This window comes from Neolamprologus multifasciatus, chromosome 5, assembly GCF_963576455.1.
Source record: "Neolamprologus multifasciatus chromosome 5, fNeoMul1.2, whole genome shotgun sequence".
Lineage (NCBI taxonomy): Eukaryota > Metazoa > Chordata > Actinopteri > Cichliformes > Cichlidae > Neolamprologus > Neolamprologus multifasciatus.
Window position 1 is genome coordinate 36,117,870 of NC_140443.1, and position 18,371 is coordinate 36,136,240.

An 18,371-nucleotide genomic window follows, 5' to 3' on the forward strand; every position below is an offset into this window, starting at 1 on the left:
GGAACACCTCACCCAGGAGGTGCCCAGGAGGCATCCTTGTCAGATGCCCAAACCACCTCAGCTGGCTCCTTTCGATGTGGAGCAGCAGCGGCTCTACTCTGAGCCCCTCCCGGATGGCCAAACTTCTCACCCTATCTCTAAGGGAGAGGCCAGCCACCCTTCGGAGGAAGCTCATTTCTGCCGCTTGTATCCGCGATCTCGTCCTTTCGGTCACTACCCACAGCTCGTGGCCATAGGTGAGGGTAGGGACGTAGATCGACCGGTAAATTGAGAGCTTTGCTTTTACACTAAGCTCCCTCTTCACCACGACGGACCGCTGCAGCGTCCGCATTACTGCAGCTGCAGCACCAATCCGTCTGTCGATCTCCGGCTCCCTTCTCCCATCACTCGCGAACAAGACCCCGAGATACTTGAACTCCTCCACTTGGGGCAGGAACTCATCCCCGACCCGGAGTCTGCACAGTTGCAGTTAAACAGATCAGTGATTCTGTACAAACCACGTCTCAATTAGAAGATAATGCAGAGCTAAACCAACTCTGTTTATACCCCACGATCATTTCTGTGCTTACATAGAGTAAAAGCTCGATTCCAAAACAAGTTGGCATCCTGCACAAGATGTAAATAAAAACAGGATTCAGCTGTTTGGCAGATCTCACAAAGCCACATTTTATCAGCAAAGAAACACAAGAAAAACAATCAAATCAAAAAAGTTTAGTATCCTGCAAAAGCTCTGAGCTCAGTTTGAATTTGATGGCAGAAAACTGTCTCAAAATAGTTGGAGTGGGGGCACCAACAGTGGTACTGAAAAGAAATGACTGGAAGCTCATTCAGCTCACTGGCAGGAACAGGCCGCGTATAAAAAGACCGTCTTAGGCTACGTTCACACTGCAGGTCTTGATGCTCAATTCCGATTTTTTGATCAAATCCGATTTTCTTGTCTGCTTGTTCACACTACAAATAAAATGTGACAGCAAACGCGCTCTAGTGTGAACGCTCAAAGCGGCCGCATGCGCAAAAGAAGACGTCACACACAACGCGCTCTGTTTAGACCCAGAGCAACAGTATTGTTTGACTGATGGCTCTTAATATAAAGACTTCGGACTTTACGTTTCCCAATTTTTGCTTTAAGTTATTTTGTTATTTACATAATAATGTAAATAACCTAATAATGATCCTTACTGCTGTTTTAGAGGAGCGGTGCTTCAAAGGATAGTTGCAGATTTCTGTCAGAATCTGCAGATTATACAGTACAAATAAAATGTTCACGTTTCTCCAACGTTGTCTTCCCAACAGTTTCACCGGATGGCCAGGAAGCGTTCACGATGTCTTCTCCGGCGCTGATAATTGGCGTCTGTCTTGTGTCAGTGACGTAAAAGACGGATTTAATGCGACATGACCGTTCAAACAGCAGTCGCTTTCTAAAACATCGGATATGTATCGGATTCAGAACCACATAGGAAAGTGACCCAGATCGGATTTGAAAATATCGGATTTGTGCCGTTCACACTGTCACACCATGATCGGATATGAGTCACATAGGGTCACAAAAGTTGGATTTGATGCGCTTTCGCCTGCAGTGTGAACGTAGCCTTAGAGGCCAGACGGGCAAGCTTTCACCAATCAGGCCACATCTACAAGCCACGATACTGATGCTTGAGTTTGACTTTGTGACGCTCGGATTGGATGTAAAACGGATTTCAGTCCTTAACATTTCACTTTCATGTACTGCAAAAACAATGACGCAGTAGATGAAATTAAAAATCAGCAAATTTCAACGCACTTTGAGCACCTGCACCTAAAAACACCGTCATAGTATAAAGTCAGTTTGGCTTCAATAAACATACCAAAGATTTTCTCTCCATTGTGGAGTCACCACATCAGCTCATCCACCACAACCTGACCCTCAGACCTTCAACCGATTCCACATGTTGGAATTTCCCCTTTTATTCATACAGCAAACACACACACACACATATACATGTGATATATGTATTTTGACCGTCTGCGGCTGCACAGACAAAGTGCTCATTAATGAAACTGACACTGTCTGCTGTCATGATCAATAACTCAATCCTGAATGAGGCTCTCTGTTTTGAAGTGCGCGTGTCTGCCAGTCAGCGATGACAGTGCACAAAAGTGGAGCTCTCTGAGGTTTCGCTGGGTTTGTGTGACGTAATCGTACAGAAAACATGTTAATAGGCGTCATTGTGCCGTTTCTGCTTGTGCAGGGGGCCCTGACCACAAGTCACCATTCAGGAAAACCACACAAAGAGCCGACTGTGAGCAGACGAGCTCACGGTCTATAAATTCCTCGTAACAAGGGAATTACTGGGCCAACTGATCTTGTTGCTGAAGTTACTGTTTACCAAAATAAAAACATATTTTAGATCATTCTAACATAATTCTCTACAGTTTTTAGGTTCGCCAGCAACAAACAAAGTCGGCGTCATTCCTTCAAACGCAGACTCTAATCTTGTTGCTTTTTCTGATGGTCGTTTGCGCCAACAACAAGAATCGTCTGTCTTTCCTCATGTGTTACCAAGTTTCACCCTGATCTCCCTCAGAAGCCACAGCACCGAATGACTCAGGTACCTCTGAAATCTGACCGACAGCACGTCATCTCCACCGCGCTTCACACAATCTAGTCGCTGAGCCGAAAGCTTACAGTTCGTTCAATATGAAACGCGTCTGTATTTCTCATGTTTGGGACCCGCTGTCACAGAGCTCTGACTAGAAAGAGTTCACAGGATTGCACCAAATATCGCACACGTTTGCAGCTTTAACAGGTTTGATTAAACAGGGGCAACGAGCACAGAGGTGGACATTCAGCTTTAAGATGGTTTTGTTTGCTTTCAGACTGAAGGCTGTATTTTTGTAGCATCGGTAACAACACTGCTCGACACACAACAAAAACCAGCTCGTTTGGACTTCTGGTATTTATAATGCGTTTTGTCCCCCTGAATCTTTTAATGCAGCCATGTTAAGATGTACAACATACATAAAACAGGCAAACCAAGAAGTGCAGGGAGACCTCTACCAGGAAAGGCACATCTCTGTGTCCAGATGCAGGAGGAAACTCAAAACGACCACGGCGTCTTTGAGGAAGAGGAGCAACAAGGTTCAAAATCAAAAGTGTTTATGGACAGGAGTCATTCTCATGCTTTGCTATTTTAGAACGACACGGAGGTCCGGTTTATTAAATAATCTAATTCAAAACTTGTACACAGAGCTTAACAAATTTATTAGACCACCACCCTGTAAGCTGTATGCCACAGCTGCCCTAAATTAACAGCAATGGCAATTACTGTAATTGATTTTTACAGTTGACACCAGATATTTACATACACTTCAGAAAAAATCCTTTTTTCTTTACTGTCAAACATAAAATCAGAGTAATTTTTTGTTTTAGATTAATAAATATTAACATATTTGTCGTATTTGTGAAATCCATCCATCCATTCGCTTCCGGTTATCCTTTTCAGGGGCGCTGGAGCCTATCCCAGCTGTCATAGGGCGAGAGGCGGGGTACACCCTGGACAGGTCGCCAGTCTGTCGCAGGGCTAACACACAGGGACAGACAATCATTCGCACTCACATTCATACCTAGTGGCAATTTGGATTATCCAACTAACCTATCCCCACAAGCTGCATGTCTTTGGACGGTGGGAGGAAGCCGGAGTACCCGGAGGGAACCCACGCAAACACGGGGAGAACATCCAGCCTGATGGTGGAATTGAACTCAGGACCTTCTTGCTGTGCGGCAACAGTGCTAACCACCGTGCTGCCCCGTATTTGTGAAATGTCAGAGTAAAGACAGAGAACATTGTTGTGTATTTTATTATTACTTTCACCAAAGTCAGAAGTATACATACACTAAGTTTATTAACTCCAGATTATTCCATAGAGGAAAAGGGGGAACACCATCCTGACTGTGAAGCACGGGGGTGGCAGCATCCTGCAGACGGGACTGGTGCACTTCACAAAATGCATCATCAGCCAGGAAGTTGAAGGAAGCAAATGTGTCTTCCAAATGGACAATGACCCCAAGCATACCTCCAAATGAGTTACAAATGTCTTAAGGACGACAAAGTCAAGGTGCTGAAGTGGCCACACAAAGTCTCAATCCCAGAGAAAATTTGTGGGCAGCACTGAAAAGGCAAGAAGGCCCACAAACCTGACCCAGTTACACCAGTTCTGTCGAGAGGAGTGGGCCGAGATCCCAGCAAACTGCTGTGGAAAGCTTGTGGAGGGATACGGGAAACAGTTTTGGGGCAATTCTCCCAAATACAAAGGAAAGTAATAAAAAAAAATAAATACATTTTTCTCTCCTTATTCTGACAGTGAATATTTATGGATCTGAAACAAAAAAAGTTTGTGTTTTTTCTAAAGTTTATGTAAATATCAACTGTATGTTTCTGTGATGGTTAATCCACCAGCACAAGCTCTTTAATCAAAATGATATTTTTAAGGCTAAAAAATTATTATCATGAATTTTAATTTAGTATTTACAAAAAAGCAGAAAATAATTAATAACATCATCATTATTTTTTTAACCACATTAAATTTATTAACTTGAATTATCGAACAAAAAATAGTTTCAGTGGCTAAAAGTGATATTAATAAAGTCCAGTTACTGGCTCGATTTGCATTTAAAAAGCTCTTTTAGGTTTAAATAAACAGCATCAAGCAAGAGAGGAAAGATTATAAACAAATTCTCTCATGGAGCAGTGTGGTATTAAACATACGAATGGCTAAAAACACAGAAGCACATCAGTGGATGGATTAGGTGTTTATTTTTCTGCACTGGTCTCATGTTTCAGCACTAGGGGTGGGGGAAAAATCGATACTGTGTAGCATGGTGATATTTTGTTTGCTAATAATGTATCGATACAGGGACAGCAGAAATCGATACTTTGTTACAAAAAAGGTTTTTGTGCTCTGACTTCAGAGCATGTTGATCCTTTTTCTGAGCAAGAATCCTGACATTCCTTCACTGTCCAAACATGACAGTTTACTTATTTCAATTTAAGACATGTTTTATTTTAATTAAGTTTAAAACTTTTTTATTTAATGTAAAATTATATTTTGTTTTAATTTACTTTCAAATTCTTCAGTTGCTGAAGGGGCTGCATAGTTTTCATAAACTGCATAGTTCAGAATAGCTATAATTGTACCAGATGGTTGATTCAGTTAAGTTGGACTAGACTGTAATACAAACCGTTCAGTTTGTCAACAATAAAACTGAAATGAGAGAAAGACTGAGTGTGAGACTTTGATATTAGAGAAAATGAATATTGATAAAGTTTACCTTTATGTACAGAATCTGAATATCGCAAAATATTTTTAAAAATTGCAATAATATCGTATCGTGCATTAAGTATTGTGATAATATTGTATCGTGAGATGTATGGTGATTTCCACCTCTAATCAGCACACTTTTAAAAAGATAAGACTGCAGCTAGAAACTCCACCGCCAGCAGGATTATGTTGCAGAGATTACTCCGGCTGTACCAAGTGTAGCCCGTCTGTCTGTAAACACAAAGATTTCAGACCTGCATGGCTGACAGTAGAGAGCAGCCAGTGTCTGGAGGTGACCAGAGGGAAGACGTGAGCTCAATGTTTGCTGAGCTGATCTCTGCATATGTACTACAGTTAATACACCCAGCATGTTACTGCGGTTCAGGGTTTGAAGTCAAAATAATGAGCACGAAAGACCGTTTTTTTCAGCATTCCACCACAATCTGTCCAGAACATCAAAGTTGGCACAAAATGCTCCTTCTTAAGACCAGAATCCAAGCTCGACCTGTCTGTGCATGTCCTGAAACACAATGAGCTATGTTACCTTGTGTAAGTTCCCTTTGGAGTCTCCCAGGAAGGCGATGGTATGTCCCACTCTGCTGCTGACAGCCACAGCAGTCAGACGGGCAGAAGGGCTGTCTAATATGGTTTCTACTTCCACAGGAATCCGGCTGGCCATGGGGCTGGGGGTGTGGTCGGAGCCGCAGGGGTAGGCATCCAGGGTATTCTAACAGTGGGGGAACAGGAGAGAAAATCAGTTTGCAGTCCGTGTTCAAGCAAAACACAAATAAAGAACAAATTAAATGTAAACTCTTCAGCTAGTGTTGTGCACAAAGAAGCCCTCGGGTGAGCTGTTATTAAGCCAGTAGCCAAAAATATAACAGCAGCGCTGCTACTGCAGTAAAATCACAGCAGGATTTATTGTGAAAGGGTTTGGGAACAAACTAAAACTACTATAACACAATATTTGCTTTTCCTCCACAGTGTCGCTCTGGCTGGAGTCCTCGCTCTGGCTGCAGGGCAGTTGTTTTTTGTTCCAGGCCATTTATTTTTCCACAAGAATGTTACATCGGGGTCATTGCTTCATCACTGGTTGTCCTAACGATAGGAAATAGAGGGGATGAACCTGAGCCCGGCCTGTCGAGCGCTACTTGTTTTGATGGACCGCGTGTTGTTGGCTGGTGTGGCGTTATGAATAGATTCCTTTTTTGGCTTCATCCTAAGAGAAGCTCAGTAAAAACATGTTTTCAGATGTAGCCACTGCACACAGCTTTGAGCCTGACTGCGAACATGTCGCTGACCATATGGGGAGCTTCACAGAGGACTGATTAAGCTAATTAAGGGCCTGCTTTGTCCACATCGGGAGAACCGAGGCATTCGGGGAAAACAAACAAAGAACGCTGCATGCTAAGAATAGAGCTCTAAAGTTATGACGCCCAGTCTAGGAACATGCCTGCATGCTTGCATGTGACCTGCTGGTTTGGCTGATAGGACTCTGCATACAGATGAGTGCTGTGCACACTAGATCATCCGGACTTTTAGCCATAAATTATATGGACAGTAAAACTTTAAGAGAGTAACCATAAGGTCAAAAGATCACTTGAAGTGCATTCCAGCCACTAATGTCAGGCATGAGTCACAAATCCTGATCAGCATTTAAAAAAAGCCGTTTCCAGTGGTTCAGAGCTGGTGTGAGACTCTGTCACTGGTACAGATGGAGCATTGTGGCAAACAGTGAACGGGGATGAAGGATGATTTGACATCCTCATCATATTACGTCTCTTTTCAGCTCCAGATGCCTCCCCATTGTTCGCCTATAACTGCTTTGCTACGATTTACCTGGACTCAAAAACACATTTCTCTGTCACACTATGGCTGTATCCCAATTCAGGGTCTGCAGCCTTAAAGGCCGCATTTTAAGGCCGATTACGTCACAGCGACGCGACGAAGGCTGTCCCAATTCGAAGGCTGCTCGAAATGCGGCCCTCAAATGCGTCCTTCATTTCCCTGAATTTTAAGGACGTGGCGGTGTAGACTTCGTGGCCCAACATATCCCAGAATGCATAGCGCGGCGGTGGGTGTGGATAATTTTGCCAAAAAAAACGGCGGATGAGGGGCGCCCGAAGAGTGAACTTTAAGTACTGAATATTATGTCACTTATTTATGTGCAAATGTTTAATAACGAAGAACATTAAAACATTACTGTTGGCCACATGTCGGCAAAGTTATGTGACATTAGTGACGTTTGTACTAACTTGGTTTTAAAGCCTTTACTTTAAAATATACGCCGTTCAATAGCTGAGCTTAATCAGAGAATGATCAAAGCTCATGTAGAAACAAACAAACAAATGAACAAAAGATTTTCTCCTTCATTTCTGTCAAACAAAGCTGTATGAAACGTTTCCAGCTGTTAGTATCATGGTTGCTAGGCAACCTGGGCAGCGCAACGGAGGCTAGACCGTCCCATTTCACAAGCCTCGCACTTCCGGCCTTAGCGGTCTTTAAGTACGCGGCCCTTGAGGATCGTTGAGGCTGCGTACTTTAAGGCTGCAGACCCTGAATTGGGATACAGCCATCATGCCTGTATCCCTTAATCTTGCTCTCTCTCTCGTCTTTCTTTATCCCTCTTTGTCAGGCCTTGTTAAACACTACCAACTCCACCCCACTAAGTACAGCTAATGCCTCAATCGATCCTCTCTGACCAGTAATTGTATTAAACTGCACCACCTGCTATAGATTCTCCCCTCAAGACAATCGGCTGTGTGGCTGCACAGGTTTCTCACATCTACTGCAAACGAGAGAACGACAACAGAGGGATGTCAAGCATTCTGTCCAAATTCAGTGTTCACAAGGATACATGCAAAAAGTCAGCTGGATTTAAGAGGTTGCATTACATCCGTCTCTTAGAAAGAAATTACATTAAATTTCAGTTCCTGTCTTGTATGGAGATCACTCTCTTGGAAGAGGACTGCTGTGCGCAGATGCACTAACATTAGCTTTCACTCAGGAGAGTCATCACTAGAGTACAACAACACGTTCTTCTGCAAACAGAATGATGAAAACAAGGTGTGTGGTGGTGCACTGCGTATTAGCTTTCACAGTTAATGGTTTACTGCGTTCACTTCCAGTTTGTGTGCACATTTCCATTCACAGGAAAGAAAATCGTCCAGGGAGAAGGAAGGTCTTCATAACCACAAATTACATTTTTACACAATATAATGGAAGGCTATCATTATTCTTGTAGGCAGTAATTTTTCCTTTTAGCAACACTCTCTCAGACACAAACCTACAATTACACAGTGACGCGGGAGCAGAGCTCTGTCACTGAACGCTGTCACTGAACGCTGACCAGCTTCACAGAAGAAACTCTTCTAATGCAAGTTTCACAATATCTGCACAACAAGAGATAAGACTTCAGTTTAGTGCAGAAATAGCACTAAACTAAAAAGTTAGGGTGAAAATAGCAAGTGTTTCACCCTAACTTTGTTAGGGTGAAACAAAGTTAGTTAGTTGAGCAAAAACCAGCTGATTCAACAGCTGAGCTCACCTCTGGCAGATTGGCACAGTTGGATTTGACGTCATATTCAATGTAGGCTGCCTCCACTCCTGCTTCTTTACCCATCTGCGTATAGCAAAAGTCTCTGGTGGAGTTGATCCTGCGGTCTACATCTTCAAGGTTAAACATGCAAAGAGCCGACTCCTCGCTGGGCCGATTTGAAGCCAATCGAGTGGAGAAAACACCAACTAGCGTCTCTGAAGCCCGGCCCCCCACGTCTTCTTTGGACACGCCCAGCTGGACAGCTTGCAAGAGGTTGTAAATTTTACCCGTCCTTGAACGACACGTCAGCGGTACTTCCACATAGGAGTAATAGGCCTGATCATCCAAACACACACGAGAGATGTAGGTACGGTACTCGCGCGACGGCGACTTTAGGTCCCTTCTGTAGAAAAGGAAGTACACGTGCTGACGGTGGGCGAATGAGGCAACGAAATTATGATCGTACTCTGAGAGGCGGCCAGCCACGGCCAACTTGGCTGTCTCTTCGTAGGAAAAGATGGGATCCTGGGCGAGGTTTCGCGTGGAGATAGGCGGATGGCTGCTGGTGTAACCCCGACCCACAAACAAAACGGGCTGCTTGTCCGGATGAGAGCGAACCACAAGCCCAACAGTACTAACATTAGGGTGATTCGCCGCTACGTACTGAGTATCCACCGGCCTCTCTGTGGAAAAAAGCACCTGATCCACAGAATCCAGGCTACGCTTCTGGCAAATTCCTTGGTTGACACTGCCGCAGGTTATAAGTTCCATAGAGTAAGGATTGACCAACAAGAGCTTGTTGTGGTTGCTAGTTTCTCGGGCCTGAGGACAGTTGGTCTCAGTTACAGGAGGTAAGCAATCCCGGCTGTCTGTGACGGGGCCTGTGGCATCCTGCAGCTCAGGTTGGAGGGAGGGATCCAACTGGAACAGGCGATTTCGGGCCCCGACGTAGACCCGACCCACGTCGGGGTCAGGATGCAGGGCCAGGTGCTCAAACAGAGTGTCATTTCGGATAAACGTAGGATAAAAATTGGATGGGAATGAGTCTGATCCTTGGACAGTGCCAATAGGGAATAACATTAAGGGACAGCCAGTGGCCAGCAGCAGGAGAGAAAGCAGCGTTTTGACTGCCGACGACGAAAGACGCACCATCCCCAGAGGCATGGCGGCAGAGCTGAGGGAAAGAACAAAACACAGGATGTCAGAGAATATCCAGACACAGAAGTTATATCCTGGATCCACACATAACAGAACTTACTTTAGAAAGCATCCACACATCTATTTTTAATCTCTTTTTGACAACACAATTATGATTTGAAACACGAGACCTTACTGAACTTTAATGTTTAGTGGTGTATATATTAATATTAATCATGACCTAGTTGTCCTTTATTTGCAAAGGACAACAAATCAGAACAAACTTATCTCAACATGACAGTGAAAAACATCTTTTTGAGGCAGATGAGCTCAAAGACTCAAGACCAACACAGATAAAGATATTTTTTGAATCGTGAATCATGCAAAGCTACTGTAGTGGAGCCCAATTATGAAACATCTCATGATGAGCTCTCTCAAGACCTTCACAACCTTATTCTTGTAAAACATACTGATGGGATTTGTTACAGAAGAATTTCTAAACTCCTGAAGGTACCAGTGAGCATTGTTGAGGCCATAATCCGGAAAAGCCGGCCGCGACCAGGTGCTCCCCGTCAAATTTCAAACAGAGGAGTGAAAAGAGTTACCAGAAGAGTCATCCAGTACGTTTTTCCCTGTGTCATTTCTCATTATTACACTTAATTTATGGACGTCTATGGTTTGATGTCTTTGCATGTGTGGATTGGACGTGTGGTTACCAACATCTGGTAAGACTTTCTTGTCCTTGGGAAATATATTTACTTATACTTGTATATTATGGCTGCTGTAACAGTTACAGCATAAGCCAATGTTAGCAAAGTAGAATGGGAGGCAGAGCCTTCAGTTTTCAGGCCCCTCTTCTGTGGAACCAGCTTCCAGTTTGGATTCAGGAGACAGACACTATCTCTACTTTTAAGATTAGGCTTAAAACTTTCCTTTTTGCTAAAGCATATAGTTAGGGCTGGACCAGGTGACCCTGAATCCTCCCTTAGTTATGCTGCAATAGACGTAGGCTGCCGGGGATTCCCATGATGCATTGAGTTTTTCCTTTCCAGTCACCTTTCTCACTCACTATGTATTAACAGACCTCTCTGCACTGAATCATATCTGTTATTAACCTCTGTCTCTCTTCCACAGCATGTCTTTATCCTGTCTTCCTTCTCTCACCCCAACCAATCACAGCAGATGGCCCCGCCCCTCCCTGAGCCTGGTTCTGCTGGAGGTTTCTTCCTGTTAAAAGGGAGTTTTTCCTTCCTTGCAGTCAGTTCCCTTTTTCACACAGGAGGAGGAAGGTTTGGACCTTTTTTCGCTTAATAAATTAATTGGATTTTGAATTTACTCGTGTTGTCTAATATTACCATCTTATTGATTATCTAAATCAAGTAAGTGTGACTAGGGCTGGGCCATATCATAATGTTCACGGTAAAACCGGTATAATGTTCGGCAATGATAAGAAAATGAAATATCGCGATAGAATATGGGTGAAACGTGCATGCACAGTGCCTTTGTTTTCATACGCACATGGCGGAAAAAGCATGACGGCGACGGAGAATAAGAAGGGCGAAAGTGGATCGTTGAATAAAACAGATGAACCAGAATTGGTTTGTAAAAATGCTGCAACCTCAGTGGTGTGGAACTGGTTTAGCTTTCGCCCGTCAGATACACAACAAAGCACTATTTTTGGTAGAGCATGCTAGCGGGCCGTCGTTATTACCGTGTTTTTCAGAAAATAAGGCCTCAGGAAATCACATGATAAGGTGGGGCCAGGTTTCACAACGAGCTCACCCGAAACCCTGGCTGATTGGGACCCACACCCAGTTTCACACCTTGGCTCAGGCGATTAGAGGATCATCAGGGGGTCCTTTTTTCCCTCTTTGGGGGGAAACTCCCACTGGGTTTAAATCTGGAACTCTTCGCCATTTGACCTTAGAACTGAAGAAGCTTCTCGGATGAGAGGTGAAACATCTTCAAGTCCAGACACTTTTCTGTGCAAGCTCCTTTGACTACGATGACCTGGATGAACCTTCACAGACACGTCCACTTAAAATCAATCCTTTGATTTTCTGGAAAATCGACAGTGCCCCTTATGTATGAACTCTGGTTGTGTTTACTGACCTCGAAACGATTTTATGTACACGGGGCTCGAAAATCTGTCAAAAAAATGTTTTATTACGACTTTCGTAAGCTCTTATTGCTAAGCTACGAAGCCGCACCGCTTGATGGATTGTCGGAGCATTACGGCTCTCGTAGGCAGGAGCCTCGCGCAGTGATACGTACTGTGCTTCAACATAATATTACCGTATTGTGTGTGTATAACCTCTTTAAGTTTTGTGGATATTAAACATGGTTATGCTGAGGAGATGTCGGCTGAAGAACCACTGTCCAGTCTATACAGTTCACTGTATGTGTCAAGACTACAGATGTAATTGTATTAGTCTAGTCTCCTAACTACTAATTCTAACCTATATTAAATGCTGCTGTATGTAAGCCTTGTTTGTATGGAAACCTGTTCATTCCACCATGTAAGGGCAACTCATAAAACTCACAGTTACATAAGAAGACACCGTGTCTATTTTTGGACTTTATGACCCTCCCATTAAGTTTGATTATTTCAAACAGAAGGACTACTAGAAATAGACCATAGGACACATCAGCTTCTCACCATTTGTTTCCAGTGGTGTTTTATAGAGGCATCTCACCTCTTGACCTCCCAGCAGCTTGGGTTTAAAAACACATAGTTCTGGATACAACCTGCAACACAAAGCAAACAGAAGATATATCATTATTCTCTATTCTTAGACGGTGCGACAAGCGGAGCGACGACACATCTAAAAGGATATTAACGCAGGCCAATGAAGCATGTGTGTTTGCCTCTGGGGCTCCAGCACCTAGTATTTCTGAGTACCACCACAGTCCAAAGAATGCTGTGGGAAGCTCATTTTCATTGAAATTCCAGTCAGACCCGTATCTGACAGACTACATCCGTTTGTGTGTTTAAAATAAAACCAAAATCAGAAAAAACTAAATGAAAACCTTGCAGTAGGAGCCAAGCCAAGCGATGCCAGTCCAAGAGCGGTTTTCAGTGTCACACACTTTCCCAGTACTCAATCCTCTCTTATTGCTAGGATACAAGGTACAAAACCTTCCAAGTCTCTGCCAGAAAAACAAGTTGGCAGGAGGTAAAACAGGACGGCATGTTTATACACCACAAACTCTCATTTCTACCTCAAGTCTACAGCGTTTACTCAGTTATTATTGTTAAATGACATTAAAAGCTTGACTTTCTTCTTCATACAGTATATGGCTGCTCATTACCTCTCCTCCTCCACAGCCTGCCTGCACTCCACTGCTGGCACAGATTTCTCTCTTACGAGTTCAGGCTTATCCGAAAGGGAGATTGGGAAAAAGACGCTATTCATTCCACTGAAGAGGCTGAGCTTCAACCAGTGTACACACACACACACACACACACACACACGTACACACACACACACACACACACACACACACACACACACACACACCTTTTCCCCTGCCAGATTAAGAGCATTAGAAAGCTTGCTTTGTTGGTGGAAATCTCCTATATATGAGAATGAGGGTAAAGGTCTGGTAAGAGCCCAAGGACAGCATCATCATATACATATTGTTATTAATACTACTACTACTACTACTAATAATAATAATATCATCATCATCATCATGGACACTTTATATCACACATTATATACACATGTTACCAAATGTCAATTCTCATCCAAATGTTTCTGATTTTCCATCCAACAACATGCATCTTCCTGCACAGCCAATGAGGTCAAGCATGCAGATTCATTTGGTGACTGAGCTGGGAATGATCCCATATAAACCTAAACACAGGCTCCTTTGACCCCTGAGGGTGGGGGAAGCTAGTGTTTATATCTTATTTATAAAGCTGCAGCTCCCTGGGGGAAAGTTCCCTGTGAGGATTATACTTGGGAAGCAGTTACAAGCCTAACAGAGCAGAGGCAGAAATGACGGGCACATTCATGGCTTTCTTTTTCCAGGATTACCAAGTTAAACTAACATTACTGTAACAGCGTTAGAATTAAGGGATGTGTTCTCTAACCCTTCGACTTTGCAGGCCCCAGTTAGCGATCTACTATTTTCACAAAGCTGCAAAACAAAAAGCCAAAAGCACAGTGAACTGGACCGCTGTGACACTCACAGAAATGTAGAAAAGGTTTCCCATTCCTGCATCAAATAATCCAATCAGACTCAACTTCAGAGTTTCAGACACCTGAGAACGAGAAAATGGACTCCTGATTCAATTCCCCTACATTTGGACTCGGAGTGGAAGCCTTCTAACTTCAGCAGCCTTGGGCATCCGCCAGATGTAAGAGCGAAGAAATATGTGCCTGTAATTGCTTTTATCTAAATGTTCTTTTATGTAATGGACTCCAGTCTTGTTCTAGTCTCCTCACTCACATCTTGAATATACAGTAGCAATAAAATATGCACTTTCCCAGCAGTTATGAAAGATGCAGGCACCTAAAGACATTTGGAAATACAAAAAAGCTAGAAAAATACACTTTTTTAAGCTTTATGTGGCACTATCTTAACGACAGAGACATGAAAATAGTAGCCCCCCATTTTATGCTCAGAGACATTTTCTTTTAGTAAGGCCACTGTAATGTCAGTTTTACTGTTGTATAAGTTCCACCAGCAGAGGGCGCTCAGTCCTGTACGCATCGGTAGCTGACGCTACACTAGAAGAAGTAGTGTCACTGGTGAAGAGACAGCGTACGGCCTGCGCGCCGAAAGAACTGATTAATCAGACATTTTTCTGTCTTTACAGGTAAGCTGGGTGGTTGATAATATAAACAGACGTTATAAAAGTGACAGACAGCAGTGGCGATTAATGATAAATGTCTTGTTTGTGGTGAATGTTAAGCTATAGATCTAATTTCCAAGTTGGTCCAGTTGTTAGCCTGTACCGATCCAAGAGTTAGACTGTACCTAAAGTTTGAGTTCATTGCAGGTGTATTTTTGGGTTAAAGCCACAAGATATATATTTTGCACAATAAGAGAAAATGTGAATTGCTTTATGTTTAGTTCATGAAGAGTGAATGCTATAAAAATATGGTAAGAAAAACATTTATTTGAAAGAGATTAGTTTGATAAATACAGTTATTAAGAAGACAGGTTCATAAATAGATCAAAACAGAAGTAAAAACAAGATAAAACTGTAATGAGAGTTCACTATGTTATTCATGCGTATAGTAAAATGTATTTTTGTGATTTAAGCAGTTTATAAGAGTGGTGCATGTGAATATGAAACTGTATAAGCTACTTGTATAAAGTAATGCCAGCTACACTAGAAGAAGTAGTGTCAGTGGTGAAGAGGCAGCGTACGGCCTGCGCGCCGAAAGAACTGAATAATCAGACATTTTTCTGTCTTTACAGTTTTCTGTAAAAATAAATATGTTTCACGGGAGATGAGTTGGCCCATCATTTCAGCAGTGTAACATTTACACCCAGAATATACACTAATACAATGACCCATCATTAAAGCCTCGCTACACTGGAACTAAGACCAGTAGTCAATGGCTATCTCACTAGTGGCTAATTAAAAGTGCTTTGAGTGCTCAGGAAGATCAGAAAAGTGCAATTTAAGAACCAGTCCATTCACTCGCTACCAATAAGTAGTCCCAGTACTTCCTGTCTACTGTACAAAAGTATTAACAAAAACAAACATAAACATAAAACACACATTTAGTGCAAGTACCAAAGCAGACTTTGTGGAGATGAGCCCAATTATGGCTTTTATGACAGATTTCCCCAAACAGTCTAAAACTGAAGCCATTTCCTGCATGTTATGCTTTTGTTATATTTTAGTTTACTAAAAACTTCTTCCACGCTTAGTTTTTAAGTTTTATTTCAGTTCACTATAATAGTTTGGTTCATATGCAAATTGTCTGAGTAGACTCTTCTAGTAGTGTTGAATCATTGCAGTGTCAGCGGGGATCCATAAATCACAAACAAGCAGCTTCCCACGGAGCTACGAGACCATGACTACACTGAATATGATGAGCTTCCAAAGACAGCGCAGGCAAAAAGGACAGATTTAGTGTAAATGTGCAAAAAAATAAATAGTAAGGTAAATGTACTAATATATTGTTAAGGTAGCATGGATAGTAGTGGGTGCTGAAGCAGATGAATGGGACCAGCAGGGCAGATTCCCTGTAGCACAAACCACGCCTGCCAGACTCCACAGCACCACTGAGCATTAAACTGAGCCATCATCTGCTCCACTGAGTCCATCTTTTCATTCATTCTCAACTCAGTTATCCTGTATCCTGAAGGAGGCAGATGAGAGCAACAGCAGAGCAGGGCACAGAGTATATCTGAAGTGAAAAAGCTGGCCCAGGGCTACAGAAGGACAATCGTAAAATTGCGAGGAAGGGGGTGAGGAAAAGAGGAAGGGGATACAACGAGAGAGAAAAAGACCAGAAACAAGTGCAGACAAGCCTCAGTGCTCACTGAGAACTGATGGAATGTGACTAATGATAATAAGCCAGAGAAAGAATGAGGGGGGGAGAGGGGAGTGAAGCTGAAGGAGGATGAGGTGACCATTAATTACAGCGACCGTCCATAATGAGCCATTCATTCACAGAACAAGGGGGAGGGAAATAAAGCAAGTTTCTAATTAGTGACATGATTTAGAGAATAAACACACAAGCAGGAGCACAAACACATGCCGATAATGAGAACTTCTTCCTACTACGCTTTAAACAAAACAAAACACTCACTGCAAAAATCTCTACATCAACAAACAGCAAAAGATGCTTTAAAGTGAACTCATTTACATCGTGACCACATGAAGGCCCCTTTGATCTTAAGTGGGCGGGACTGAGTGTAAAGTTTGATTACACATTTACGCTGCATCTCACATTATACAACAACTTTTGGGTTAATCCATAGAAAATGTCTCTTGTGAGACCCGTTACTGCTGTAAACCATTTCTCAATTAAATCATTTCATTTACTTGGTGAAGTGTGAAACGCCACAGCAGTTTTTCGTTCTGTTTTCTTTTTAAAAAATAATTGTTAAACTGCATTTTCACACATTTTAAAATCCCAATTTATGCCATTTTCTAAAAGCAGCCCACTGGGCCAGATTGGAGTGTTTGCCGTGCCGATTCTGGCCCCTAGCCTTATGTTTGACACCCCTGGTTTTAAGTCTGTGAGAGCTGACACACATTGGCTGTCCAACATCCTCCTCCTCTTTGTTTCACTAGGTCACCAGTGTTACTGCTTTGCTACACGAGTGGTATAAACAACATTAATGCACTGTTGCCTCACAGCTAATCCACCATCCAGGGAGTTTGCATGTTCTCCGTGCATCTGTGTGGGATCTCTATGGGTTTTTTTTTGCATGCCTGCTCAGAATTTTAGTGTCGCCTCTGGATCACGGGGTACATATCCATCCAAATTCAATGTTTATGTTAAAAACCTTGGCGAAAACAGCAACACAACCATAAGATTCTCCAAGGAACAACAAACATGACAGATATGCCTCAAATAGCAAGAAGTTATTGCCCTTAAGTCAGTGAGAGTCAGGGATGATTTCCAATTCAATTGCAGTTTCAATTTGGGATAAGTCATGCATACAGAGGTAAGACGAACAAAGAGCTTAGGAATAAAAGTGACAAATGAAGAGAATGGAACAGAAGAGCCTGGTATCATTGGCTTTGTGTCCCATGAAGGGTATTGTGTGGACCAGCTTCCTCCCACGACCCAAAGACATGTAGTTAGCGGGGTTACATTGATTGGTGATTTTAATTTGTCCATGAGTGTGGACAAACCCTGTGACAGGCTGGTGACCTGTCCAGGCTGTACCCCACCTCTTCCCCTACAGCAGCTGGGACAGGCGCCAGCCCCCTCGCAAGCCTGAACTACTTAAGTGGAAGAGGATGGATGGATACATACATATATATTTATTTATGTTTGTTTGTTTTTTTAAACCACAAGTAGGCCTGATCATGAAACTTCCTTTGTCCAGCATTGCAAACAGTATGATTATTAAAGCTAATGTTCACTTTACAGTGAGTGCAGCTGTTGGACACCATTCCTCATTTTCAGAAAATGCAATCAAGGAAGAGTTTGATGTGAAAAACAGCACAGAGTCGCCTGTTTGCATAATAAAGTGGAACAAAACTAGGATTTATACAAACAAGAAATACATCGACTTGGAACTTCAAATGGTTAATCAATAATCAAGCTGCTGCTCGCCTCTGCAGTCTTCTTTTGTTTCCAATATACATTATAGAGTATATACCATATACTAGGGCTGCACAATTAATCGTTAGAAAATCACGATCTCAATTATGTATTAACAGACCTCTCTGTATTGAATCATATCTGTT

At 42.6% G+C, this 18,371-nt stretch overlaps 1 protein-coding gene and 1 long non-coding RNA gene across 3 annotated transcripts in view; both read right to left on the reverse strand.

Annotated features, from left to right (window-relative positions):
- plxnb1b (plexin b1b) overlaps positions 1 to 18,371 on the reverse strand; it is a 109,004-nt gene that overhangs the window by 32,380 nt on the left and 58,253 nt on the right. For both annotated transcript variants that reach the window (XM_085161044.1, XM_085161045.1), the window contains exons 2-4: positions 12,633 to 12,721; positions 8,846 to 10,010; positions 5,843 to 6,025 (exon numbers count right to left, since the gene is read on the reverse strand). In XM_085161044.1, coding sequence (XP_085017170.1) covers positions 5,843 to 6,025; positions 8,846 to 10,000 — 1,338 coding nt within the window. In that variant the 5' untranslated portion in view covers positions 10,001 to 10,010; positions 12,633 to 12,721. The remainder of the gene's footprint in view (positions 1 to 5,842; positions 6,026 to 8,845; positions 10,011 to 12,632; positions 12,722 to 18,371) is intronic.
- Positions 124 to 5,836, reverse strand: LOC146519227 (uncharacterized). Its single transcript, XR_014874293.1, has 2 exons — positions 2,906 to 5,836; positions 124 to 2,857 (listed from the first exon to the last, which is right to left on the reverse strand). It is a non-coding gene; the product is annotated as an uncharacterized LOC146519227 (long non-coding RNA).